This window comes from Rhinolophus ferrumequinum, chromosome 5 (genome assembly GCF_004115265.2).
Source record: "Rhinolophus ferrumequinum isolate MPI-CBG mRhiFer1 chromosome 5, mRhiFer1_v1.p, whole genome shotgun sequence".
Classification (NCBI taxonomy): domain Eukaryota; kingdom Metazoa; phylum Chordata; class Mammalia; order Chiroptera; family Rhinolophidae; genus Rhinolophus; species Rhinolophus ferrumequinum.
In genome coordinates this window covers 17,431,444-17,459,136 of record NC_046288.1, presented here as the reverse complement: position 1 = coordinate 17,459,136, position 27,693 = coordinate 17,431,444, and the positions used below count along the sequence as shown (strand labels likewise).

General features: G+C 39.9%; 1 protein-coding gene and 1 long non-coding RNA gene across 5 annotated transcripts in view; one reads left to right on the top strand and one right to left on the bottom strand.

Moving 5' to 3' along the window:
* LOC117022240 (uncharacterized) overlaps window positions 1-27,693 on the top strand; it is a 52,425-nt gene that overhangs the window by 18,652 nt on the left and 6,080 nt on the right. The window contains exon 1 of one of the 4 annotated variants that reach the window (XR_004423010.1): window positions 16,300-16,432. The exons of the other annotated variants lie outside the window; for them this stretch is intronic. This is a non-coding gene — a long non-coding RNA (uncharacterized LOC117022240). Of the gene's footprint in view, window positions 1-16,299; window positions 16,433-27,693 lie in introns of those variants that run through there. 4 annotated transcript variants of the gene reach the window in all.
* Window positions 1,067-16,173, bottom strand: SRD5A3 (steroid 5 alpha-reductase 3). Its single transcript, XM_033106149.1, has 5 exons — window positions 15,882-16,173; window positions 8,556-8,698; window positions 6,548-6,745; window positions 3,092-3,226; window positions 1,067-2,211 (listed from the first exon to the last, which is right to left on the bottom strand). Exons 1-5 carry the CDS (start codon window positions 16,100-16,102, stop codon window positions 1,952-1,954), a joined length of 957 nt encoding a protein of 318 aa, XP_032962040.1. The 5' UTR covers window positions 16,103-16,173; the 3' UTR covers window positions 1,067-1,951.

Here is a 27,693-nt window from a genome sequence, read left to right as displayed (position 1 = left end):
CAAGAGATTTCTGGATTACCCATGTGAACGCTTTGGCAACTCTCGTGCTCTCCCTTTAGGCACATAGGACATTTTTATTGACACAAAGAACAATGCTGATTATGATCTTGCAAGCACGGCACCATTCTCAATTATTCTCCATGGCTAGGCTTTCATCAAAGACCATGCTCCTTTGTTCTGAGCCCCTTTGAGGACATCTCGACTTTCTTTTTTATCGTCACCTAGCAATGCAATCTGTGGGCAGCAAAGGGAAAGTAAGACACACAGAAGAGTGTGCAAGGGACAGCAAGGATAGTGGGGACTGGAATCCTCTCTCACAAGCCCGATAATGGTTCTTCACAGGGATACTCATTCTTTTACTTCAGAGCACAATGAGATTCCAGAACAACAGCCAAATTCCTAGTCTTACCTTGGTATACAATGACACGCTAAAGCAAAATACATGTTTTCCCCCAAGTAATCTGCTATTAAAAATTATTCATACCATTTGTGTGGGAATTAAGACAAAACTGCAATATGCTTTGTATTTCCAGTGCAGAAAGTTTGGTTCCTGACTGCCGGTCGTGAGGATGGCAAATCTAAATGATAAATGAAATAAATATGTCATTTATTTGAATAGACTGAGCAACTGACTGAAGTGGTATTTGATTGATGGGAGGAAAAATGCTACAGCCGAATTATGTTAAGAATTTTAGAATATGCTTTGATATGCATATATTAAAAGTTAGATGAAAAAGAATCTCAGTTTAACAGCTTCAGTTTACTTAAATTCCAGGGAGGGGAGGATACTCTCAGACTGTGCGTTTGATATGTGTCTGGTTAATAATGAGGTTCTTCCCCCCATAGCAAGGTACATTTTAGTGCAAAATGTTAGTACCTAGTAGGCTATATGACATCTGTACAACAGGAATAAAGTTAGTATCTCAGTCGATATGCCAGTAAATCTTATGTTGCATGAATGTGCAGTTTTTACTGCATTTCTCAGGCTATAGTATTATTTTTCAAGTTTGTGTTTTTATTTCACATTATGAATTTACTTCCCTTTGATTTAATAACAGGTATTTTCTTTAACGTAAGCTATTTTAAGTGTAAATGTTATTCCTAAATAGCTTCAGATTCATTCTAGTAGTTAAAATAAACTCAGGCAGACATTGATCCAATTTGAATAACTACATATAAATGAGACTACAGCACTATCTAATCCCGAGTGTCAGTCAGTTCTGTTCATGAAGGCTTTTTATGCATGAATATAAAAATACTTTATGTTCAGATGCTTTCACTTTACGGTATTCCCTTGAAAGCGATGTTAAAAAAAGTATTAAATAAAAAAGGTTTCAAACTTTCAGTTGGGCTATGATTTGAGGGAGAGATGAGTGGAAATGACAGTTGATGGTTACATAAGTGGACATCTTTATGGTGAAAGTATAAACTTAACTCCAACACTCATTACTCCCTGAATCCTGTGCTATGAAATTATATATTGTTATTTTCAAAGGCTATTCTGCTTGTATTGAAATGCAACAGTTACTGAGCACCTACTATATTGCTTATTATGTAGTGCAGTTATTTTGTCCCTAACAAAAACAAAGCCACAGATGATCTTATCTCTTCCTTTGTGTATATATGTGTATATTTGAAGCTGTTTGCATACTCTTGGTTAGTTTTCTTTTGAAGCTGCTTGGAGAGGTCTCTTCAACTTTCTAGTAGTTGGTTGGTTTTATAAAGCATCTCAGAAAACAAGCAGAGCACTCCCAGGTCTGCCAGAAATAGTTCTTTGAAGATTCCTTTTCGGGAGGGGTACTGCTTTGCGCATTCAGTGAAGACTTGGGTATGAAAATGGCACAGAGAGTTTCAAACAGTTCTGCAGAAACTTCACTTTGGTCTCTAGACTTCATCATCCTTATGAACTGAACCTGTCACTTGGCTTGCATTCTTCATGACAGAGGTTATCTTAAAACAGAAATGGTAGGAAAGCTTTCCTGTGCTTTGGGTAGGAGACAAACTTGCTTTTGTAAAATCTGTGGTTGAGGAGAGCAGACAGAGCCTGGCAGAAGAAAACATATATCACCACTAGCCACCAAGTGAAGTTGTGGAATCCAAAGGTGACGGCCAGGGAAATGTAGATCATCAGCTCTGCTAAGTAGTTAGGAGAAGAAACATATTCAAACCAGTCTCCAAAAGGGATTTGGTGCTTACAATGAATGACCACTCCTGAAATGGAAAAAGAAAACTTTCTGAACATTTGACAAAAGGAAAAGTTTTATCACATCACTCCCCAAATCATTTACAAAAACTCTTATTTAGGAAAGAGTATGACAGACCTGTGTGCAAACCACCATCCTCTCCCACTTGCATTGTCAATCTACTATGTATTAAAAAAAAAAAAATCACATGCTTAGGTTATACTATAAGCTGTAAATAAGCACAAAAAGAAAGCCCATTTCTCCAACAATCCACCAAGCTAGAAATTAAGAGCTCAAACTCCCGAGTGAGACTGCTCGAGTTCAAATCCAGGCTCTACCACTTACCATCTGTGTAACTTTAGGTAAGTTGTTTAACCTCTCTGTCCCTCAGTTTCCTCATCTGTAAAATGAGGATAAGACTGTACCCACCTCAACTGAGTATTGCGAAGCTCTAGGCAAAGAACCCAGAATAGGGCCCAGCACAAAATAAGCATTCAATAAATACTGAAGAATACTATTCCATTTTTAATATTTCAAAAAGCCTAATAAAAAGTGTACCTATGATAAGTAAACACACAATAATTAAAATGTTTTGCTTTGGCCGGAATGATACTAATTCAGCCTGGTAACACTAGTGCTGGTTAGACCCAATACTGCAATACAGGCTACCAAATGTGGGCACAGAATAGAATCATAAATATCAGGGTTAATGGGGCCAGAGAGACCTTTCAGTATAACACTCTCATATTACAGGGGGGAAGATCCAGACCCAGAGAGTTGTCTTCTCAAAATGAGTATTTGATAGATTAGTCAACTCATTAGGGCAGAAAGGATAAGAGGGAAGGAACACGGACAACTAGCTTCTGAGGGTTAAAATCCACATGCAGTGGCTCTCAGAGACGCCTCACCTGCTTTGTTTTTCCTGAGATTGCTGAGAATGACGTGGCACTTATACTGATGGACAGATGACCAGATGAACATCATCATTCCGAGGATATGGAACCATCGGGCTTGCATAAAGAGATTTTTCCCTCTCACATAGACTATATAGAAAGAAGGGTGATTAGCCAATGCTGCAAAATTTCAGAGGCGCAAGCAAGGAACTAAAAAATCATACAGTCAGTAGAACACGATTATCCACTTATTCTGTTGTTCCTCATGACTAGAAAATTGTCCTGGTAGAATTTCACAAAAGCAGAGGGGAGACCGTGTCCAGGAGATTGGCTCCTCAGCCAGAGGCAGCTTCAGTGGCCCCCTGCAGAGATGTCCATATGAGACATTCTCTTGTTCCTTCTTCAAATGCTTTAAGCACAGAGTTTATCTCTGTCTCCTACTCCTGTGATATATTCTTGTGTGGTGAGACAACTTTGCACCTCTATTTCTAAGTCTCCTTTTGTGTCGTCTTTTTTACACTTCACTGTCAGGAAAACACTGTCTGAAATCTCTCCCTGAGCTACTAACCGAAGCCATTGTTAGGGAGACCCTGAAGGCAGAATGCTGACTTGCTGGGCTCCAGCCAATGAAGAAAACCACTGGAAATAAAGGCTCAGAATAGGGATTATCAAAAAGAGGGGAAATGTAAATTCCAAGATGAAAAACAAAACAGTATCCCTTTATGTTTAGAAAGAACCGAGTCACAGAGATTTAGTTTTAGGACAAGAAACACTCAAACTATTCCTCTTCTCCAGCTATCAGGAAGAAGAGAAGAATGTAGGTCCTGCAGGAAGCAGTCAGGCTAGTTAGGGACTTGGCTGAAGAAACAAAGTTGTCCATTGACAACAGGGAAGAACCTAGGGCTCTGGAGCCCAGAGGGAGACCCTCCAAAGTTGATTCAAGTAAAAGCAAGGATCACGTGACTCCTTATGGGTACTTAGAAGTAGAACTCAGCTGATGAAAACTAATGATTAATGAGAGTCCAGCAAAGTCTACCTGTGTTCATTTCTTTAAAAACTTGCTCTATGTGTAAACAATCTACTATAGTCTCGTAATATTAACTAGGGTTAGCCATTTAATTAAAAAGATATTTTTATAAGTCATAAATAAGCAAAATACAAAAAAAACAGTTTTAAATCGAAAGGGCTTTAATGAAGCACAAGTCACGATAGGATTGAAAGTTGAAGCAGGTGTCTGGGAGATCACGTCATTACCAAGTCACCTACTCTAAATGCAGAAAAATTGCCTATGAGGGAAAAAAGATCTGTAAGAGTAAGTTGAAATTATGATGCAGGAAAGGAGAGGCAGGTAGAAGGCTCATATTTACCGGGAGTCTAATCGCTGTAGTATTTAATTATTCATTAATTACTTAATGGGTGTCTGAGCCTGGCACTGTTGTAGGTATGAGGCACAAAGCAGTGAACACATCAGGCGAGATCCCAGTCCTCATAAACTCACATTCGAGTGGCAAGAGACAGACAGAAATGGGTCAGCAAATCAATAACCCAGAAAATTTCGGATAGAGATGGTACCCTACCTGCAAAGAAAATAGGACAGTGTAATGGAGAATGACTCACTCTACACTTTGAAGGCAAGGAGACGTGAAGATCTCGATAGTTTACAGATATTCTTTCTTTTCACTTTCACAAGAACCCTCTGAAATCCGTGTATGTTCCTAATTACAGGTGAAGGTTCTGAAGCTCAGGGAGATTAATTAAGCCAGAATTCAGACTGAGGCCCATCTGACTCCCAAGCCCGTTTCTATTAGACCCTGCAGCTAGCAAATGCTCCAGCGTTTTCTCTCTCAATGAATTCCTGAAACCAGTTCTCCCCATATTGTCCCAAATGACCACAGATGACCTCTTGGAGGACAAATAGGTGAAACAAAAGACAGCTTCAGAAAGGAGTGTCTAGAAAGCTATTTTTATGGGTGCCTTGGCTGGCTTTCCCTCACTAATTATACAGGAGGGAGGGCAGAAGGTGGGGTCCAGCCAGCAGAGAAGACGCCAGAAGAGATATATAATGCCAACAGAAACTAACAGACTGAAAGGTGGGTTACCAAAGTGCTTAGGAAAGGTCCTTGGGGTGGAAAACCTGTACTGTTCACCAGGAATAACCGCTAACCCACGGTACTGGGCTGCACATGAATGCCACAGCAGAAAGCTCAGGAAAGAAAAATTACCTTAAGTTCAGAAGCATTAGATGGAGAGATGCTAGCTGAGTGGCTAGAGCCAATAAATAATTCATGAACTGAGAAAGATCATCAATAACATGTACTTGAAGATCATTCCTCAAGCCATAGCGGCCTTGGGTTGCACTATAACGAGAGAGAGGGCGTTCACGGGGCACTGATACTGAAATCGAACGTGAGGAGAAAGCTCACTCACTGAGGACTGGAAATACCTAGATCTTGGTCTCAGTTTGTACAGATGGATAGGCCAGCTTCAGGAAATATGGAGGCCTGGACTCAAAGAAAACAGTCATGAAAGATCTACGGTACAGTGTCAGGGCAGACAGATACCAAGGCTGCCGGGTGAAGTTAATTTAACCTCAGCACTAAAAACTCAGTTCAGTCACCCCAAAGACTTGATTCTTTTTAATAAACATGCATTTTTACCTAAATGATAGCCACGTATGTTAGATATCCCTCCCACTTCACCCCCCAAATAAACTACTTTATTTCCTGCTTATAAACAAAGGTCATGATTTGGGTTCCCTCTTCCTGATTAGTAAGAGCTCAGAAATGTTAAGACACAATTGTGATTTAGCACAGTACTCGTCCTCTCCCCTCAGGCTGCCTGACTTGAAGAAACGCTTTGTTGTAATGGCAACAAAATGGCTTCCAGGACTCTTCAAACTACAACTGTTCACCAGGAGTCCAGGCCACCTGCTCCTCCCCTAGCTTTCTATGATTAAATGCTGCACCACAATTTCCCCTTCCCCAGCCTCACCCCCACCCTTCTGCACAAACACCCCAGGATGACTGAGGCTTTGGGAAAGCAACTTTCTTTGCTGACTCTTTCTCCTATTCTTGGGTATAACCTGCTTCCTGTTCAACTCTTGACCACACTTTGTCTTTCTCTTCAGATTTACTCCACATGAGTTCACTGATGTCACTCCCATTGAGGAAAACATCACATCCCATTTCTTCGTCCTTAAACCAAACCTCCTGAATACTTTTCACTTTACTCTCTTTCCTGAAGGCGTTACAGCTTATGTTGGTGTTCTTTCAGGTTTTAGCAGTTACAGTTAATGTATATACCCCTGGGCCCTGGGCTTGATGATATTTTAAAGTTACTATTAGTGTCCAAACTCCTCCAATGCAAAGTGCGTTGGGCAGGTCTCCTACTTTCAAGCTTCCATAATGGTTGGTGGAGCATGAGACCTCATGCAACCAATGACTCAGCTAACAGACCCCAGGGACCACTCACCATGCCTGCCGTCCATTGGCACTTGGCTCAGCACAGTTATGCCGACAAGAATATAGTAGACGAGTCCAAAACAGTAGGACACGACGTGAATCATGGCATTGGAGAAGACACTGACGTAGACGCACTCGAAGAGTCTTCTCAAGCTGTGTAGCCACACAAACACTAATACTAAGAATGCAGACAGCGCCAACTCATCCCCTACGATTCAGAAAGCAACACGTTCAGCATTTCTCTTTTGGGGAGTAATCCAAAGTTACATTTTCCCCCACTGTTACACATAGTATTGAACAAGATTAGAGCTAGAAAAGGGACCTAAAAATCATACAGTCTAACACCTTCCTTTTTTAGCAATGAGGAAGTAGGCCAAGTACGTTGGCTCCAGGTTACGCTAGTGACAGAGCTGGGACAAGCTCAGGTCTCCGGACTCTTCTTCGCCATGTGGAAGCCTTCCAGGTTGCATGGATATCACTGTAAGGGGTCCATGCACTCAGAACCCCGGGTCTGCGGCACTGGCCCATGGCACTAATAGTGAAGGTGGTCAGGAAGAGTTTCTGGATGATGATCTCTGAGCAACCCCACCTGGTGGGATCCCTGGGATCAGGGGAGAAAAAAGGCGCGGGCACCCGGACATATAGAGGCCGAAAGGGGGATAGGAATAGACAGGGAGAATTACGCATTCCTTGCCATATTAAAAAAAAAAAAAAAAAAAAAAAAGGAAATTTTACATTTAGGGGATTGTGAGTTTTGAGATCGATCTATTTTCCTACCTGCCTCTCACCCCTCTGCCCAAATAGAAGAAGAAATGCTTTTTAAAATGACTTAAAACATACATTTTTAAAAAGTGAATATCACACACTCACACACACACGTGCTATAATAAATGAACAATTTAATGGACTTTTACAAACTAAATCAACCAACCCCACCATATAACCAGCACCCCTATCCAGAAACAACATGACCAGCACTCGTGGTGTTCCTTTCTAGATACTGCCCCTCCGCCAACCCACTCTCCAACGGGTAAGCCCTGTCCTGACGTCCAGCAGCTGTAAATTAGCTTTGCCTGTATTTGTATTTTAAATATAGTAAAATCTAGTTTTTATACTCTTTAGGAATAGGTTAGAACAAATAGCCAAATAAAATTCCTCACAACCACCCTACAAACCCAGTCCCACAGTAAACAAATGAAGAGATGAAATTTCAATGCCTGAAGTGGGATTCACTGAGGTATCCTCCCCTCCCAGATAGGGTTTGCATAGGGTTTCCCTTCTGACTGTCTTCTTTTACAAGTTCTTCTGGTTACGCAGAAAAGGATTGTTCCTAGGGAGCCAGTGGTGTGGCTGCTGGAACAAAGGACAGAACAATTTATTTCTAATTCTGCTCCTCACCCGCTGCCTGACATTAATTGAAGCCACTTTATTGTTTTCACCTTCAGTACCTTATTTTAAAATTATTCTTTATCTGAGGAAAATTTAATAGCTATTTTGTAATCATCTAGTCAACAATTATTTACAGTCAGTTTTACTATATAACCAAAGCTTTATGGCGTAACAAACATTTTTAACTGGTGATCGAAAATTTTCTATCAAATTTCTGGAGTTCTGAGACATGATTTTGGTTGGACTACATAAGTGATGAATGTTTCAAGGCAAACCCAAGGGATCCTAAAAGCTTTTCCCCTAAGTCTAAAGACTTCTGTATAAATTGATCAACAGTACAAGAAATATCAGAGGGAAAACAGCCAGTCTTGTACACAGCCCAGCACTCGCTGGGAAGTCAGGGACGAAGAGCTAACTCTGAACTCTGCATGATCTCAATGAAGGATGTGGGAACATCCCCTCGAGATGGCTATGAACCATGCACAACTTTTTGCCCTCACCCTCCACTTCTCAGTTCCTGCTGAGGTGAGCCTGAGAGTGGTTATGAAATTCCCAGAACAGCTCCCTGCAGGCAGGAAGACAGGAACAGGACACAATGGTTGTGATTAGCCAAGGGAGTGATTGATTACCTCGGAACTGCACAGCCCCAAGAATTCTGAGTAAAGTATGAAGCCAGCTTGGAAAAGGTGCTCCCAGGAACAGAGATTGAGTAAGGCACCAAAGCAGGAAGCCATTCCACAGCACTGAGATGACATAGAAGTGAGAAAAATACCTGCAAAGGGAAAACAAGTTAGGCAGTCATCAGGGTGGGGTCACTTGATTATGCAGGAAGACTGTTTTTACTTTCTTTCTCCTCCTTCCCCCATTTCCAAATTATAGTTTTGCTTTTTAGTAGATCCTTAATCCTACAGATGTTCAGATTTTTAAAATTTCCTTTCAAATGATGGGATTGGTTAACTCATAGGAAAAGAAAGGACTCCTGAGGTTAACAAAAATACAACTGACTCTGTTAAACTTAGACTGAGGGTCAATTAGCAATCCAGATTATCTCTGAGTACTTGGATTGAGCTCAAATTCCAAAATAGGGGCCCCCCAGCCCTGGGAGAGAGAACCTAGATGGTGCTAACACAAGCCAAATCTGTGCGAGATTTCTAAATCCCAAGCAATACTGCTGCAATAGCCATACAACTGTTACACAACATTGCACAACTACAGCCTCTCAGGTCTATAAGAAACCTTAGAGGTCTTCTGATTCAGTTTTTCTAAACTGTGCTAACCTAATGGCTTAGATGACAAATATTAACTCATAAAACTAGGTATCAACTCCTGACAGTTACAGCTCTCATATAAGTATAATGCCTATGCTGCAATCAACCGTTGTAAATGAAATACAAATAAAACCACAAAACCAATAAAAACTGCAACTAGCAATGTTAATTTGATGTAAAAGATGATGTTGGTTTGCTGAAATCACCTAACACAAGGGCCTAACAGTTTTATTTTGAGGTCCGTTGACTATTTTTCCCTATTCAAACCAATTCAAAATCATTCTGCCTCTGCGGGGTGCCTGGAGGTCATCTGGCCTCCCTGCTCTTCAGTGCATGTGAATAAATGAAGCCTCTCTCCCTCTTGTCTCCTTAGACTGTGACAAAGTAAGATGACCTGGAGTCAGGAGGAGTAGACATAAACTCAGGCACTCCCCTTCCAGATAATCCAGAATATTCTTGTATCAGAACTCACAGCCCCCCCACCCCTGCCCCCCACTCCCACCAGACCATGCCCACAACCCAATCTGACAAACACTGATCTTGAGACAGGTTAGTCAGCATGTTGTTAGGCAGACAGAAAGGTCCCCGGTAAAATAAACAAAGACAGCCATATCCTGAAACTTCAGGTTTTGAAAGAACTCCTTCACTCTAGGACAAAATATAATGGTGCCTTGAGGTTAATAAATTATCTCATAAAATCCCTTTTGGCTGGACAAGCTGAGCAGATGTGATAGATAGGACTGGGCCATGTTGTTAATCCCTTCAGGATGGGCAAACAGAACAAACCTGGTAGACGGATTCCATTAGAAGGTGTCAGTTCCCTTCCTCAAACGGGCAAGAGAAAATATAAGAATAAGAGCCTTTGCCCCACGCTGGGTACCCCACTGGGGAACCCCTCCCACTCGGGAGCTTTGACCCTTTGCTTTTAATAATCTATCCTCTTTTACAACTCCGCCTCTCTTTGGTCCATGTTTCCATTCTTTGGTTTCACGAGACACAATCCCGGCACTCACTCAAAAATCTCGTACATCAATTAATCTGATGATTCCATAGCAACCCACTTAATTCTCACAACTACTGTTACAAATTCTATCACTGGATCTGCCCTCGCTGAGCCATCCTGTTATTTCTGATTCTGATCTTCTCCAGGCTCAAGAGCTTAGTTTCCTCAAAAGTTCACGCATCAGTGCCAATTCTACAGTCCCCCCTCCACTGGCCTTTCGTTGCCTTCCAGGGTCTACCTTAAGACACACTTCAGAGAACTGAGCCCAGGTCTGGCCAGAGTAGCAGGAGCAGAGCAGAATGTCAGCAGCAACTGTTCTGCAGGCTCCCGCAGAAAAGGAGGGGGCCAGCTTCTGAAGAGCAACTTCTGAGCCAGTCACTTGACCTATTTCATTTTTGCACAAATATTTACTGAGCACTTCAAGCATGCCAGACAACATTCTTGAAGTCAGGGACTCAGCAGGGAGCAAACAGACCGGGTCCCTGCCTTGACGAAGTTGATCTTTCTGCGGACAGTTAACAAATGAACCTGTAGACATGTAGCTAATGCTGGGTGAGGGGGCAGAGAAGGCGCAGAGGAGAAGCCGTTCTGGATGGGTGGTCAAGGATGGCCGCTGTCAAGTGACATTTGGCTAGAATGAGTAACCCTTGTGAATTGCAGGGAAGAATTTCCTAGGCAGAGAAAAGGCCAACCACAGAGACCTGGAGATCAATAAAGGATAACTCTGCGGAGAGCGATAGGTAGTAGGGGGAGAGGGGCAGATGTTTCGGGGGCAGGAAAGGACACTGACTTTTATTAAGTATGAAGGGAAGCCATTTGAGCAGAGTGGCTTAAAGTAATAATCTGTGTTCTAAAACTCCTTCTGCCTGATAGAAACGTTCTGGAAACTGATAGCAGTGATGGTTGCACAAATATGTCAATGTACTTAAAGCCACTGGGCCGTACACTCAAAATGAGTTAAAATGGTAAATGTTATGTCCCATATATTTTACCACAATAAAAAAAGAGCATTGCTCACTCATTTTACTCTTTAAGTTACAAAAACAATCCGTCTGTTAATCTAGTTGTGGGGAGACCAGTTTATTGAAACATTCATTCATTTCATCTTCACAATCCCGTACAATTTGTGTGGTTGTATTCACATGGCAGATGAGAAAACAGAAGCTCAGAAAGGGTAAGTTACTTAACCAAGGCCATGCATTAAGGGGCTATGTTTGGCTCCAGACTCAACCCTGATGATTCTGCAGTTAAAATCGCACGGCTGCGCTCCTACTATTCATGCAAGCTAGACTTGCCCGAACCTGCTGTTCTGGCCCTACATTACATGTACCCATTTATACCAAGCCTAAAGCTCACCAATCCGTCAAGTGTGTTGGCATAAGCAGTTAAGCCACATCCTGCTGTGCCCAACTTGTGCCATAGTGTTTTTGATTTACAGGAAGCTCTTTTTCTCATCCCTGCATTTTGTACATTCTATTTCTGGTTTTGCTTGCCTGATTTCCTTCTATAGAAAACATATTCTACTCTTTATACCAGGTTATGTCTCTTGCTTTTTTAAAAGACCCAGCTCAACCCTCAAAAAGCAGATCTAAATAGTCCACTTCCTTGTTTCAGACACCCTCCCTCTTTTTCCTCCCTTGGCACTTTGCTTAATTGAGGCACTGTTTTCCTGGCCCATGGGAACATGGATAAGATGATCCTTATGGTAACGCTGCACTTAGCATTAAGCAAGCACTCCTTTGATCTAAGAAACTTGAATGCTTATTATAAGCCAGGGACTGCTTTAGGCTCTGAGGACACAGCAACAAACACAACAGACAATTCCCGCCCTCAAGGATCTTATACTGACACACAAAAATAAATTTCACAGCATGTCAGTAGGTGATAATTGTTACAGAGCAAACTAAAGCTGGGAAAAGAAGGAATGCTGGCATGATAGAATTATACTTTTAAATAGGGGGGATGGGGCATGCCTCACTGTAAAGGTATTTGAGCAGAATTATAGGAAGTGAAGGCATAAGCCGTGTAGCTATTTGGGGAAAAAGCTTTCCAGGTAGAGGAAACAGGCAGTGCAAAGGCCCTGAGGTGGGAGAGGGGACTGGCAGAGAGACCCGGAAAACTGGACTGGAGCCACATGGGGGGTAAACTACAGGAAACAGTGAGGTGGGGGGGACGAGACTCAGGGTCTTGGGCTCTTCCTGTGAGTGAGTTAGAAGCCACTGGATGGTTTTGAGCCAGGAGACATGATCTGACTTCATACATATTTGCACATTGCCAGAACCGATGGCAGGCCCAGGGAGGGGAGCTATGGGGCTAACAAAGAAAGGGAACTAATGTGCATTGAGTTCTAAGCGGCTGGCCCTGCACTAAGTGCTTTAATGGCATCACCACTTACATGGCCAGCAGGTGCTGTTATGCTAATAACTATAAGCTACCACAACGTATTGCCTGGACCCTGGACCAACCTTTTGATCCAGTCTCTCCACACAAGGGCTCGTCATCCTTTCAAAATATAAAGCATACAATGCCATATTCCCTTCCATCAAAATCCACCAATGGCTTTCCATACACTCAGAATAAAACTCAGTGTCCACCATGACCTGTAAGGCCCTGATGAGCTTATCTCCTGCCCTTCCCCAACCTGACCATCCTTTCCAGCTTTGTCACTGCCACTGCCTCCCCTACCGGTTTTGCTCTTCATCAAGTAACCCTAATGGATTTCCTCTGAAGCAGTTATCACACCTGAAATTATTTTGCTTATTTTACAAGAATTGTTTACACATTTACTGTCTGTCTGACAAGAATAAAAGCTCCAAGGAGTCTAGAATAGCTCCTGAAACACAGTATTACTCCATAAACACTAGTTAAAAATGAATGAAAGAGAAGGTATCTCACCTAAAGTTACTCTCAGAGTACGCGTCAAGTTAACCAACGAACCGATTAAACCTAAAACCTTTTAAAAACTTCTTTCAAAACCTATTAATCAAAGACCTTACTATTTGCTAGGCATTGAGCCAGGGATATGACAAACAAAAATGTAAATGGATGGAAAATGTATCGTCTAGAACAGAGGTTCTTAATATTTATCTTTCATGGACTCCTTTGGCAGTATGGTGAAGGCTACAGGCTCCTTCTCAAAATGTTACTACAAGCATAAAATACATAGGGATTACAAAGGAAACCAATTGTATTGAAATATAGGTAACACAGCTACTAAAAAACAAATTTGTGCTATATTAATATATGTGCTTCTTAATGTATTAAATAACAAGAGCTAGTGAGGGAATAACTACAGTATTCTTATAGTGGTGAAAATGTTTTGCGGTCTCTTCAATATTTTTAATGTAGTATAAAAAAACTGTCACAAAATCGCAGGTACTGCTAATTCTACTGTGGTTTGTTGATTACTTTCATCATTAAGTAAGTGCTGAATTTCAGCTAGAGCTTTGTGAAAGAAAGATGTAATTTTATTTCCAATCTAAGTTTGCCCTGAATGCTATCTACAGATCCCCTAACCTCTAGTTAGGACCCCGGGACCCCTGTGGGGAAAATATGGATGGCTGCTCTCTTTGCCTGTATAGCTCAATTCGGTTGCAATGTTTCCATACCATTTTGAACTTTTAGAAACAGGAGAAGTACTTCCATATATACTATGCAAGTCAAGAGCATTGTGACTCTTGTTGGAAGTCATATATTTATTCAGACTTTCTGGCATATCAAAACTTTAGGAAGCAAAAAGAAAACAAGAAAAGCAACCATTATCTTCATTTAAAAAAAAGAAAAAAAGTCTACCAGATAGGGGTAATGGAATCAAACATACATACCATGAACTGATTTAAGGTTTTATTCTTGCCTCCTTAGGAAAAAAAAAAAATCCCAAACAAAATTATCTAGGCACAGTTTTTAGGTGCATAAACAGGATTTACAGTTGCCTATTTTTAAGTGTGTAATAAAGTTATAGGTTTATTTCCACTTTCAACAAGTACTACTGAATTTTGCACAAGGAAAAATATTTAAATATAATATCAAGGCATTTTTGTCTTCATTATTGGCCTATATTTGTTGCACCGTCTCCAGTACTAAAAGAAATGTTTAAATTTAGAAAAAAAAAGCAAAACAAAATACCATCGGAGGTTCCACTCTAGAATTCTGGAAGAAGAAAAAGGCGTAAATTTTTTCATAATATAGTAGAAATTTAAAGAAGCCCAAAGAGTACTAACTGTTGTAATAAATAAGGGAAAAGTAGCAAGTCAGTTTCTTGGCTGTCATATGCCAGACTTGAGTAGTAACAGCTCGGGTATGGGAGCCAGAGAACTAGGTAAGTGCAGAGAATGACTTAAAATATGTCCTTTAATCCACAGACACTAGTACTTTTTTCAAAATTCGTAAAAGAAATTGTTAGAATTCACACTCTCTAAGCAAGTTTTTTTCCTTCACTTTATAAATGAAAATGTGACAACCTTGGAATGCCCCTGCTATAAAATAGAAAAGGACATGCTGCAGTGAAACTTGATTAACAAATAGGATGACAGATAATTTCCACTTAAAAAGAGCCTCTAAAGACTAGGTTTTTTAACCAACTGGTCTTGAACACTTCTACTTTTTCCCCAGGGCCTCATTCCATTTACTTTTCCTCAGAATGGTAAATGGGATGAGGCCTTAGTTCTTCCTTCTCAGTGTAACACCTGATAAATCTTTCTCCAACACCCAGAAGTGGGGGGTTATCCACGTTTCAGAAGCCAAGTTATACTTAGCCCCATTCTTGTCTGTGGGCCGGGGCACTCTGCCTATGTGAGGTTTAAGCGATCAAGCAGAGTTTTAGTACATCAGAAACTGCAAAACATTCTTCCAGATTCCTTCCTAAATGCCAACTTAAGATGCATCTTAAAGATAAAAAAGCCACTGCTCTATCCTTACCATCTAGAAGTATTTGGTTGACTCTTACCAGCTCTCTTCTGAATTCAAAGTGAAAATGAACAAACTATAACAAGTCTTACAATTTCTGAAAGAATTCTATTTAAGCCCTAACGATTTAATCTTTCGTTGATTTTGGTTATGAAATCTGTTAGAAATCTGGAAATGAAATTTCAGGATGTGGGCAATTCTCTCAGGGGCACCTGCGGAGGTGCGCGTTAGGAGGCTCAGTGCAGCCGAAGGGAGTGTAGCCAAGTGTGGGAACCAGCGTCTCGCCCTTTGTCCTGGCTGCGAGGGTCGGGAAGACAAAAAGGGGCAAGAGAGGAGCGAGGACAGGAGTGCCTTCATTTCTGGTGAGTTCTGGCGACCTCAAGTTAGATTATAAGCCCCTAGAGTGCAGGGAAGGGGAAAGAGAATTTGGTGACAAAGGAGACTAATTTGCCGCCTGCTGACCAGGCCTAAATTCGGAAACGTTGCCATTCCCTCGAAGGAAAGCCTCCGTGGGGCCACAAGTTAGCGTTCCTGATAATGCACGCGGCTCAACACGTCGATGTCGTTGGACACTCGGGACATTCCGCTCCCAGGGCCACGAAGCGGCTGAGGACAGTGCTCTGCGGCCCGGCCGTGGCAGCGCCCTGTGGGAGAACACTCCTGGAGTCCTAGGGCCCTGTTAGCGCCCGCCTCTGCTGCCCCCTGCCGGCTGCCCGAGCCGGGCGTCACGGGCTCTGCGCGCCTTGGCAAACACAGACCCGCGCCCCGGGCGCGGTTACCTCTTGGGAACATCAAAGATCCGGCAGATGGCCGGGCGCAGTGCGGCCTCCTGCTTGGTTTTCCCATAGCGGATCAGGTCCTGGAAGAGGGCGCTGCTGGGGAGCAAGCCAGGCGGCAGGAGCTGCAACATCAGGCTCACCAGGAAGGCGGCGGCCACCGTGAACCACACGGCGTGCAGCGGGTTCAGCACTGAGAGCTTGGACCCTGCCCAGAGAGCCATGGCTCGGGCGCCCGTTTCCGCGCTCCCACCGTCCGCACAGACAGCGGGCGCTGGAGTGGCCTCTCGCGGGCCGCGCGCCGGTCTTAGGCGGATGGCACGCTGGTGACGCGGCGCTGGGCGGGGACGTGTTCCGCCCCGCCCGGGAATCGCACAGCTGCCGCGCGGGATCTCGGGATCCAGTCGCGCTGCGGCTCTCTGGTCGCTCTCTGTCCGTAGTCCAACTCGTGGTTTCCTAGGTAGGACCCCAGAATATGATTCGACGGAGCAAAGTGATTCAAAGACCACGTGCCTGCGAGTCTTCATCGCCGCCTATTTTCAATGGAAAAAATGGTAACAATCCTAAATGTTCCACGTTAGGGTATTTCGCTAAATGACGGTACAGTAAAACGATGGAATAACACGCAGCCATTAACACATTAAGTGCGAGAACTGTAGAAATACAGAAAGCTGTTTACGATAACTGAAACAGGTTTAGTGGGGGGAAAAAGCCCACTATAAAATACATAGCAATGATGGCAAACAACTATATTAATACAAATGTGTGTATATATGGATAACAAAAGCAGGTCATACACAAAATGAATATGATGTTCCGAATATGTATAATTTAAACGTCAAGTTTAATCATCAAGACAATTTCACATAACAAAAATGAAAGTGGTAAAAATTGTGTTTAGAAAAACATCAGTCCTCTGCTTACTAGTTACATTTCCCAGAGTACAGTTTTTAACTCCATGAGCTGTTTCTTCTGTTATTACCTCCATGTAGTGGCAATGCTATTTCTTGACTCATCTGTTTTGAATAATATTGATTTTCACTTACAATAAATGAAAATGTAACTCCAGGTAATTTTTAAAAAGCCTTCAAAATACCAATTCTCAAAACTATTATTATATGGCTATTATAGGAGTGGACACTGAGGACAGAGAGGTTTACAGGACAATGTCACTATCTTTTTGGAGCTTACTTTTTTTTAAAAAAACGAGTTTTTAATCATTAGTTTTAGGTGTACAAAACAACATAATGGTTAGACATTTATACACCTCACAAAGTGATAACCCCATCAAGTCTACTACCCCTCTGACACCTTACACAGCTATTACAATACCATTGATTATAGTCCCTATGCTGTGCTTTACATCCCGTGACTACAGAGAATGCCAATAAAAATGTATACATATTTTAAGAAAGGAACAATCTGTTAAAATTGTAATAATATATACCGATAACAAAAGATGAATACAAGTCATGTTTGACTTCTGCAGTTACAAGAGGGGCTCAAAGTGGTTGCCATCAGAGTCCAGACACTTCTGATTTCGGCAAACTACTGCTTGAGCAACGTTAACCAAAGTGTCCACTTGTATAAATTTTTTTGGCACCCCTGGTATATATATTTTTAAATTATAGTTGACATTCAATATTATTTTATATTAGTTTCAGGTGTACAATGCAGTGGTTAGGCATTTATATAATTTGTGAAGTGATCCCCCATAAGTCTAGTACCCATCTGACAACATAGATAGTTTTTACATTACTGACTATATTCCCCATACTGTATTTTACATCCATGTGACTATTTTGTGACTACCAACTTGTACTTCCTAATCCCTTCTCCTTACTCATCCCCCACCCCCTCCTATCTAACAACCATCACTTTGCTCTTAGTATCTATGAGTCTATTTCTGTTTTGTTTGCTCTGTTCTTTTGTTTATTCTGTTCTTTAGATTACAAATATAAATGAGATCATATGATATTTGTCTTTCTCAGTCTGACTTATTTCACTTAGCATCACATTCTCTAGGTCCATCCATGTTGTTGCAAATGGTAACATTTCATTCCTTTTTATGGCAGAGTAATACTTCATCGTGTAAATCTACCACATTGTCTTTGTCCAATCCTTTATTGATGGCCATTACTGTTGTTTCCATATCTTAGCTATTGTGAATAGTGCTGCAGTAACATAGGGGTGCATATATTTTTTTGAATTAGTGTTTTGGATTTCTTTCGATAAATATCCAGGAGTGGAATTGCTGTGTCATAAGGTAGTTCTGTTTTTAATTTTTTTAGGAACATCCATAGTGTTTTCCATAGTGGCTGCACCAATTTGCAATTCTACCAACATTGCAAGAGGGTTCCCTTTACTCCACATCCTTGCCAGCACTTGTTGTTTGTTGGTTTATTGATGATAGCCATTCTGACCGGAGTGAGGTGGCATCTCATTGTGGTTTTTATTTGCATTTCTCTGATGATTAGTGACGTTGAGCATCTTTTCATATGTTTATTGGCCATCTATATGACCTCTTTGGAGAAATGTCTCTTTCATTCAAAAAATATGCCTCTGCCCATTTTTTAATTGGATTGTTTGTTTTTTGGTGTTGAGTTGTATGAGTTTTTTAAATAAATTTTGGATACTAGTGCCTTGTCAGATTTACTGTTGATAGATATCTTCTCCCATTCAGTAGGATGTCTTTTTGTTTTGTTGGTGGTTTCCTTTGCTGTGAAAAACTTTTTAGTTTGATGTATTCCCATTTGTTTATTTTTTCTTTTGTTCCCCTTGCTCAAGGAGATGCATCAGTAAAAATATTACTAAGAGTATTGTCTGTGAGTTTACTTCCTATATTTTATTCTCGGACTTTTATGATTTCGGGTCTCACATTTAAATCTTTAAACCGTTTTGAGTTTATTCTTGTATATGGCATAAGAAGTTGGTCCAGTTTCATTTTATTTTTTTGCATGTATCTGTCCAGATTTCCCAGCACCATTTATTGAATAGACTGTCTTTACCCCAGTGTAAATTCTTGCTTTCTTTGTCATAGATTAAATAACCATATAGGCATGCATTTATTTTTTGACTCTCTCTTCTTTTTCATTGTATCTGGTGTTTTTTTTTGTTGTTTTTTTTTTTGGTTTTTTTTTTTTGTTTTTTTTTTTTTTCAATACCATGCTATTTGGTTACTGTGGCCTTGTAGTATAATTTGATATTAGGTAGCCTGATACCTCCAGCTTTGTTCTTCTTTCTCAGGATTGCTGTGGCTATTCAGGGTCTTTTATAGTTCCATATAAATTTTAGGATTATTTATTCTACTTCTGTGAAAAATGCTTTTGGTATTTTGATAGGGAGTGCATTGAATCTATATATTGCTTTGAGGAGTATGGACATTTTAACTATATTAATTCTTCCTATCCATGAACATGGTATATGTCTCCATTTATTTGTATCTTCTTGAAGTTCTCTCTTCAATGTCTTATCATTTTCTGAGTACAGGTCTTTTACTTCCTAGGTTAAATTTATTCCCAAGTATTTTTCTTTTGATGCAATTGTAGATGGGACTGTTTTCTTAATTTCTCTTTCTGATAGTTTGTTATTAGTGTATAAAAATGCAACCAATTTCTCTATTAATTAAAGTATCTGGCTCCTTAGTAAATTTATTTATTAGTTCTAATAGTTTTTTGGTGAAATCTTTGGGGTTCTCTATATACAGTATCATGTCATCTGCAAATAATGACAATTTTTCTTCTTCCTTTCCCATTTGTATGCCTTTTATTTATTTTCTTGTATGATTGCTGGGCCTAGAACTTCCAGTACTATGTTGAATAAAAATGGTGAAAGTGAACATCCTTGTATTGTTCCTGATCTTAAGGGCGACGCTTTTATTTTTTTCCCCATTGAGTATGTTATTAGCTGTGGGTTTGTCATATTGACCTTTTTATGTTGAGATATGTCCCCTCTATTCTCACTTTGCTGAGAGTTTTTATCCTAAATGGATACTGGATTTTGTCAAATGCTTTTTCTGCATCTATTGGTACGATCATATGATTTTTATCTTTCATTTTGTTTATGTGGTGTAGCCCATCAATTGATTTGTGGATCTTGAACCAACCTTGCATACCAGGAATGAATCCCACTTGATTGTGATGTATGATCTTTTTAATGTATTGCTGAATTCGGTTTGCTAATATTTTGTTGAGGATTTTTACATTTATGTTAATTAGGTATATTAGCCTATAGTTTTCTTTTTTTGTAATGTCTGTGGTTTTGGAGTCAGAGTAACGGTGGCCTTATAAAATGAGCTTGGGAGACTTCCCTCCTCTTGGATTTTTTTGGAATAATTTGAGAACAGGTGTTAATTCTTTTTTGAATGTTTCGTTAAATTCACCTGTGAAGCCATCTGGTCCAGGACTTTTGTTTGTTGGGAGCTTGTTGATTACTGATTCAATTTCATTGGTAGTAATCAGTCTGTTCTGATGTTCTGTTTCTTCTTGATTCAGCCTTGGAAGATTGTGTGCTTCTAGGAATTTATCCATTTCTTTCAGATTGTTCAATTTGTTGGCATGTCATTGCTTGTAGTATTTTCTTAAAATTTTTTATGTTTCTGGGGTGTCCATGGTCACTTCTCCTCTTTCATTTCTGATTTTGTTTATTTGAGTCCTCTCTATTTTTCACTTGATGAGTTTGTTTAAAAGTTTGTCAATTTTGTTTACCTTTTCAAAAAACCAATTCTTGGTTTCATTGATCTTTTGTATTTTTTTTTAGCCTCTTTTTTGTTTATTTCCACGCTGATCTTTATTATTTCCTTCCTTTGCGCTTTGTTTGCTGTTGTTTTTTCAGTTCCTTTAGGTGTAAAGTTAGACTATTTTTTTGAGGTTTTTTTTTCTTGTTTCTTTATGTAGGCTTGCATTGCTATGAATTCCTCTCTTAGGACTGCTTTCACGGTATCCTATAGATTTGGGGTCGTTGTGTTTTCATTTTCGTTTGTCTCAGATATCTTTTGATTTCTTCCTTAATATTATTGTTGACCCATTCATTATTTAGTAATATGTTATTTAGCATCCATGTGTTTGTGTGTTTTTCAGTGTTTTTCTTGTAATTGATTTCTGGTTTCATACCATTGTGTCAGAGAAGACACTTGATAAGATTTCAGTCTTCTTAAATTTATTGATACTTGTTTTATGGCCTAACATGTAGTCTATTTTAGAAAATGTTCCATGTGTAATTAAAAAGGGTGTAAATTCTATTGCTTTGGGGGAAATGCTCTAAAAATATCCAATTAAATCCATCTGGTCTAGTGTGTTGTTTAAGGCTGCTGTTTCTGTGATGATTTTCTGTGTGGGAGATCTGTCCATTGGTGTCAGTGCAGTGTTAAAGTCCCCTATTATGATTGTGTTACTGTTGATCTCTGCCTTTATGTTGGTTAGTTGCTGCCTGTGCTGGACCTGGAGGCATGTGTGGGTGGCCTTGCTGTGAACTGAAGCTGGCTGCCACCAGTATTGGGCCTGGGGCAGCTTAGCAAAAGGCCCAGGGCCTCCTAGCCATGTTGTTACCTGCTGGCTGCCCGTAAGGCTCAGCCATTGAAAGAGCTTTTTTAGGTGCGCAGGCCATGTTGGTTGACCCAGTGCCCTCAGTGATGCAGCACTAGCTGGGTGGGGCAGGGTCCCAGGGAGTCATTAGACGTGGCTGGTGGTTTTTACAAGGTTAATGCAGATCCAGTTCTTGTGCCAGTGCCTGGCCTGTGACTACTTCACAAAATGCCTTGAGAACACTGCAGCCAGCCACTGCTCACCTCTGGCCCGCATATCCACGAGAGCCACCCAAAAGAGGCTGTGGTGAAAGTTGTGGATTACTGCCCACCACCAAAGTTCCTCGGGCAGCCACAGGCCATCCGCTGCTGTAAAAGGCTCCCCTGCTTGTAGAGTGGGGACAGACCCTCAGTAGGCTAAAATGTCCTGGGCAATGCAGTACTAGCTGTGCAGGGCAGGGACCCAGGCCATCACCAGCATGGTGCACATGTGCAGATTTTACCAGACCAGTGCAGTCTCAGATTTGGTCCTTTTGGGAGGGTTCAATGTGGAAAAGATGGCTCCCTCCTGTAGGCTACACATGAGGCAGGTTCCACACAGGGATAATGGTTGTTGTCCCATCAGCACTTGCCCTGCAGCCACACAGGTCAGTCTATCCCCTATGCCTCTGGTGCCTCTTGAGTTGCCTCCTCTCCACTGACGACCAGGTTAGTTTTCAAGCCAGTGAGTCTGTGTGCAGGCCCTTTAAGACGGTGGCTGGAAAACCAGCTACCTTCTGTCTCACCAGATAGAGTTGATCATATAGTGTAGGTAATTAAATGAAGAAAGACAAAGTGATACTTATTGGCAATGAATGCTCTCTCTAATGGACTTTAGCCTGGTTTTTCTGCCAGATGTTGAAGGTAATTCCTCTTCCCAGCACAGGACCCTTGGGCTGGGGAGCGCAGCATGGGGCTGGGACCATTTTCTGGGAGGATCTCCACCACTGAGGTGTCCCTCCCAGTGTTCAACCGTTATCTGTGGTTTTTGGGTTCAGCCCATTTCGCATTTCCACTCCTACCACCAGTCTCAATGTGGCTGCTTCTTTATATCCTTAGTTATAGGGGTTCTGTTCATCTAGTTTTCGATGATTCTTGATGTTGATTGATCTATAATTTATTTGTAATTTTGGTGTGATCCTGGGGTGCTGTAGGTATAGCATTTACGTAATCTGCCATCTTGGACCTCTCTTCAGTTTCCTCTCTGGAGCTTACATTTTTGAAATTGGTTGGCAGGTGAGGAGTGAAAAGGTGAAAGGTAGTGGACTATCACCCTTATCTCAATGAGATAACCTACAAGTGTGTTGAATAAACACCAGAGAAATGAGTGGTTTGGACTGTTAAATGTGCCAGCTTATTACAGCGTTTGTTTCTTTGTGCAAGGACTCCTAAGGCTTACCAATACCTTAAGAGACATGTGATAATGGATGGTCAAATTAAGTTGCAGTTAGGACAATGAGGCCTTTTTATATGATCAAGGAACTCTTCTGCAGGGATCACCCTTCATTATTTTTTCATTGTTTTTAGGTTAACCCAACAGAAATGCAGCTGGCCTCTCTAGGACATCCTTTGAGACAAACTATTTGTGAGTGCATGGCTGGGACCAAGTTTCCTGAGTGGGAGATTCTCTTATAAGTATCTGACCTGAGGAAAGATTGCAATACAAGATAGATAGGTGTGTGTGTGTGTGTGTGTGTGTGTGTGTGTGTGTGTGTAGTGGAAACAGGAAAGCTTGAGGCTGGAAGGAAAAATTATCCCATATTTTTTGGTTGGATTTTAGTCAGAGTGTACAGCTCATACTTAGACAAGACCCCTACAGAGGGCAGTAGCTTAACAGGAAGTCACAAGTCAAACAAACGGAGGGTTCTGGTAAATATTAAATCCTTCCTGCAGTGAGTTATTTCAAAAGTGGAAAACCAGGCAAAAGTCCATTAGAGAGAGCATTCATTGCCAATAAGTATCACTTTGTCTTTCTTCATTTAATTACGTACACTATATGATCAACAAACCTCTGGCCTTCTCTGAAGTAAATGACAATACTGCTCTTCAGTTGCTCAGGCTAAAAACCTCTAACTCCGCCTTGATTCCTCTCACAGCCTAAATACAATCTGTCAGCAAATCCTGTTGGCTCTACCTTTAGAATATGAATCCAAAATTCAATCACCTCTGGAGTCAGTGCTTTACTGAAAGCCCTAGCCAGTTCAATAAATAAGAAAAAGTGATAAAATACCTAAGGACTGCAAAGTAAGAAACAAACTGTCATTATTTGAAGATAATATGAAACTCCAATAGAGTCTATTAGAGTCTATTGGATACGCTAATAGAACTAATAGGCGAATTGGTAAGGTTGATGGATAAAAAAATCAATTTACAAATAGTGATTATTTCTATTTCCCAGGAACAAACAGAAAATAAGTGTTTTAAAGATACCATTTTCAGTTGCATAAAATATTATGTGTCTAAGAATAAATCTAACATAAGATAGGTAAGCTTTCTTCAAAGAAAATAAAATGTTACTGATATTAAACAATACATATTTTAGTATATGTGCTGCCGAAGCGAGCACAGACAATACATATTTTAAAGGAGAGAGATACTCAGCTCACAGACTGGAAGATTTTATATAGTTAAGGTGACAATTCTCCCCAAACTGATTTATGGAATAAATTAAATCCCAATCAAACACAAGCTTCTTGTGGAACTTAAGCTTATTCTAAAATTTATATGGAAGTAGGGAGGGCCTACTCCCTACTAAAGAGGGCCAAGACGCTTTAAATTTTTTATTAAAAATTTTCAATTATAGTTGACGTTCAAAGCACTCTTGAAGATGAAAAAAAGTTGGAGGACTTGCTCTATGAGATATCAAGACATAGTCCTGGACTTAACATGATGATCATTTCGTAAGGTGTTAGACTGTACACCTGAAATGTTGTACATCTGAAACTAATATTACGTTGTATGTCAACTATAATTAAAAATAAATTTATGGGGATGGCCGGTTGGCTCAGTTGGTTAGAGCGCAGTGCTCATTACACCAAGATTGCTGGTTCGATTCCCACATGAGCCAGTGAGCTGTGCCCTCCACAACTGGAGTGAAAACAACAACTTGACTTGGAGCTGATGGAAAAACACACTGTTCCTCAATACTCCCCAATAAAAATGGAAAAAATAAATAAAAATAAAATTTAAAAATAAAATAAAAGTCTAATACAGAGCTATAGTAATTATGTCAGTGTGGTATGGAAGAAGCAGTGATAGACAAATCAACAATGGAACATAAAGGAGAGTCTAGAAAGAGATCCCCATGTAAATAAACACTTGATATATGCTTGAGGTTGTATGATACATCAGTGGGGACAGGATGAACTTTACCATAAGCGGGACTAGGACAAATGAGTAAACCTGAGAGATAGAGATGGAGTTAGGGAGGGAAAGGGACAGAAAGAAATGGGATCCTTTCCTCATTCCCTTCATAAAAATCAATTCCAGGTAGATTAAAGCCCTAATGTGAAAGGCAAAACTATAAATCTTGCAGAAGGTAATATAGGAGACCGCCTGACCTCAGGGTAGGGAAGATTTTCTTTGTCAAGATATGAAAAGCAATTAGAGGAAAATGTCAATACATTTTGCAACATTCAAATTAAAAACTTCTCTTCATCAAAAGACACTATAGAGTGAAATACAAGCCACAGAATAGTAAAGTTATTTGCTCCACATACAGCCAATAAAGTACAGCATCCTGCAAGTTAATAAATAAAACAAAAACGACAACTCAATAGCAAGCCAACTTAATGATATATAGATTAATATTTTGGCATATTTTTATTATTACCATTCAAATAATTATATGCAGTAGCCATATGTTCATTATTGTATATAACAAGCAGGATTGATGTCTTATTATTTTATTTAGGTTAATAACAAAACCTGATATGAGTAATGGATAAAACATGAGGAAATAGGACAATTGAAAGGAAGAGAGTGGGAGTTAAACTTTCCTTCCTATATGACTTACATCATTAAAAAAAAAAATCGTTTCATTATGTCCTTCCTAGTCTACGTAGTATATTCAGGTCATATAACACAGAAATTCATTTCCTAAGTTAAATCTACATTTTCCAGTTGGCATACAAAAAAGTGACTTTTTTATGAGAGGAAACATTTGGGCCATACACACGGTATACTAGAAATTGATTAGGCTTGATTAATCTTAGTAAAAATATTTACAAAACTGGGTGAAAATATTTTAACTTCTGCTCCTTGGCATTACTTGCCAATGTTTTTTTTTTTACCTGGAATCTCCTTTTTCTGTGTAATGAATTGTATTTTCATGGCCAAAGTAAGTATCTATTATATATGAATTTTCTCTTAATTATATGGTTAATTACAAAGGGATTTTAATATAAAAGCAGTACTAATATTAGCTATATTTCCTACTTAAGTGTTTTCCGAATTTCTTTACAGTGTAAAGAAGGGAACATTTCCTAAGGCATAGAACCTAATTAATGGAAGCTGATCTGTTCATTCAACACATATTAATATTTATTCAAAGCCTTCTATATGCCCAACACATTGGGAGGAGCTGGACATTCAAAGAATGAATAAAACCCTTCCGCTGGGAGCTGGGTTACAAAACTGAAATTCTTTCTTTCACCTATTATCCTAAAGGAATCAGTCTCCTTTTAAATTGTTTTTAGTGACTCAGTGGTTACAATGCACATTATTGATTCCAAACTCTGACATTTTTTTTTTACGGTCAAAGGTTGTTATTTGTAGGAATAGTTTAGAAAGCATAGGTTTTCTACATTCTCTGGGAGTGACTTAATTGCACAAGTGCTAAAGAATACCCTAGAATTCTGTTATAAATATCCCTGAGGACACAATATTTTCTTATATATTTACAATCATACGTTTTGTTTCTTGCTGGTGAAGCAGCAGTCTATTTTATTTTTACTCTCAGAGATGGAAGGGTCTGCAGGATGATGCAGGGTAGGGTGGGTATTTGGCAGTTTCAAGACCACTGGGGAATCAGGCTGTAGGATAACTAGCTAGATAACCATGAACAAGCCCTGTTACCACTCTGGGTCTCAGTTTTCCCATTTGTTAAACAAGGTGGTTGAATGACATCAGCAAGTCTCAAACTTAATATACATACCAGTCACCTGGGGATTTCGATAAAATGTAGATTCCTATTCGGTAGGTTGGAGGTGGGGCAATGAGATTCTGCATTTCAAACAAGCCCTCAGGTAACCTGCTGATCGGAGGCCCACATTCTGAGTGGTAAGGGGAAGATCAGCGTGGCCGAATAGAAAGATAACGTCAGCTGCACACGTAATTTTAAATTTCTAGGAGCCACATTAAAAAGGTAAAAATAAAAGGTAAAATTAATTGAAATAAAATATTTAGTCTCATAATAAAAATATTTTAACATGTCATCAGTATAAAAATTATGAATGAGATATTTTACCTTATTTTTTCCATACTAAGTGTTTGAAATCTGGTTTTTATTTTACACTTACAGCACATTTCAATTTGGACTAACCACATTTCAAGTGCTTGATAACCACGTGTGTGTTACCTGTTATTTCGGACCAGACAAGGCAAGGCTATCTCATTTCAGTGCTAGTAACATTCTCCCGCCATTCATAAACTCCTGCCTCCAGGTGGCGCTAATGTTCTTTGTTTCATTCTTGAAATTTTGTTTTTTCCTTGAGAGTACTACAAAAGGCCACTTAATTTTTTCACTCATTTAGTTCCTTCTCTTATTTCATTCCTTCCCTTATTTGTTTACAGGATATGCTAATGATAAATACAGAGTGTGCCAAAAAAAATCTATGCACATTTTAAGAAAGGAAAAAACTGTGTTAAATTGTAATAATATACACCGATAACAAAAGATGAATACAAGTCATGTGTATACATTTTTTTTGGCACCCCCGGTATATTACATTCTCTGTAACTTTGTCCAATAACTAAAGCCCACCAAAATTATTATGTCAAAGTAAATATTAGAAGGAATAAAGTCATTATCCATTCTTGGAGGGAGGAGCAATATAAGATTGATTTTGATTATATGATATTTTTCGACACAGGACCAGCTATTTAATAGAGCAAAAGTAGAAACAGGAAAATTTCTGACCAGTATAAATCAGATTTAAATAATAACTTTGTGACACGATTGTTTTATGACTGGTACTTTGTATTTGCAGTTTATGTGTTGAATTCTTTGAAAGGAAATGATGAATATAAAAATTA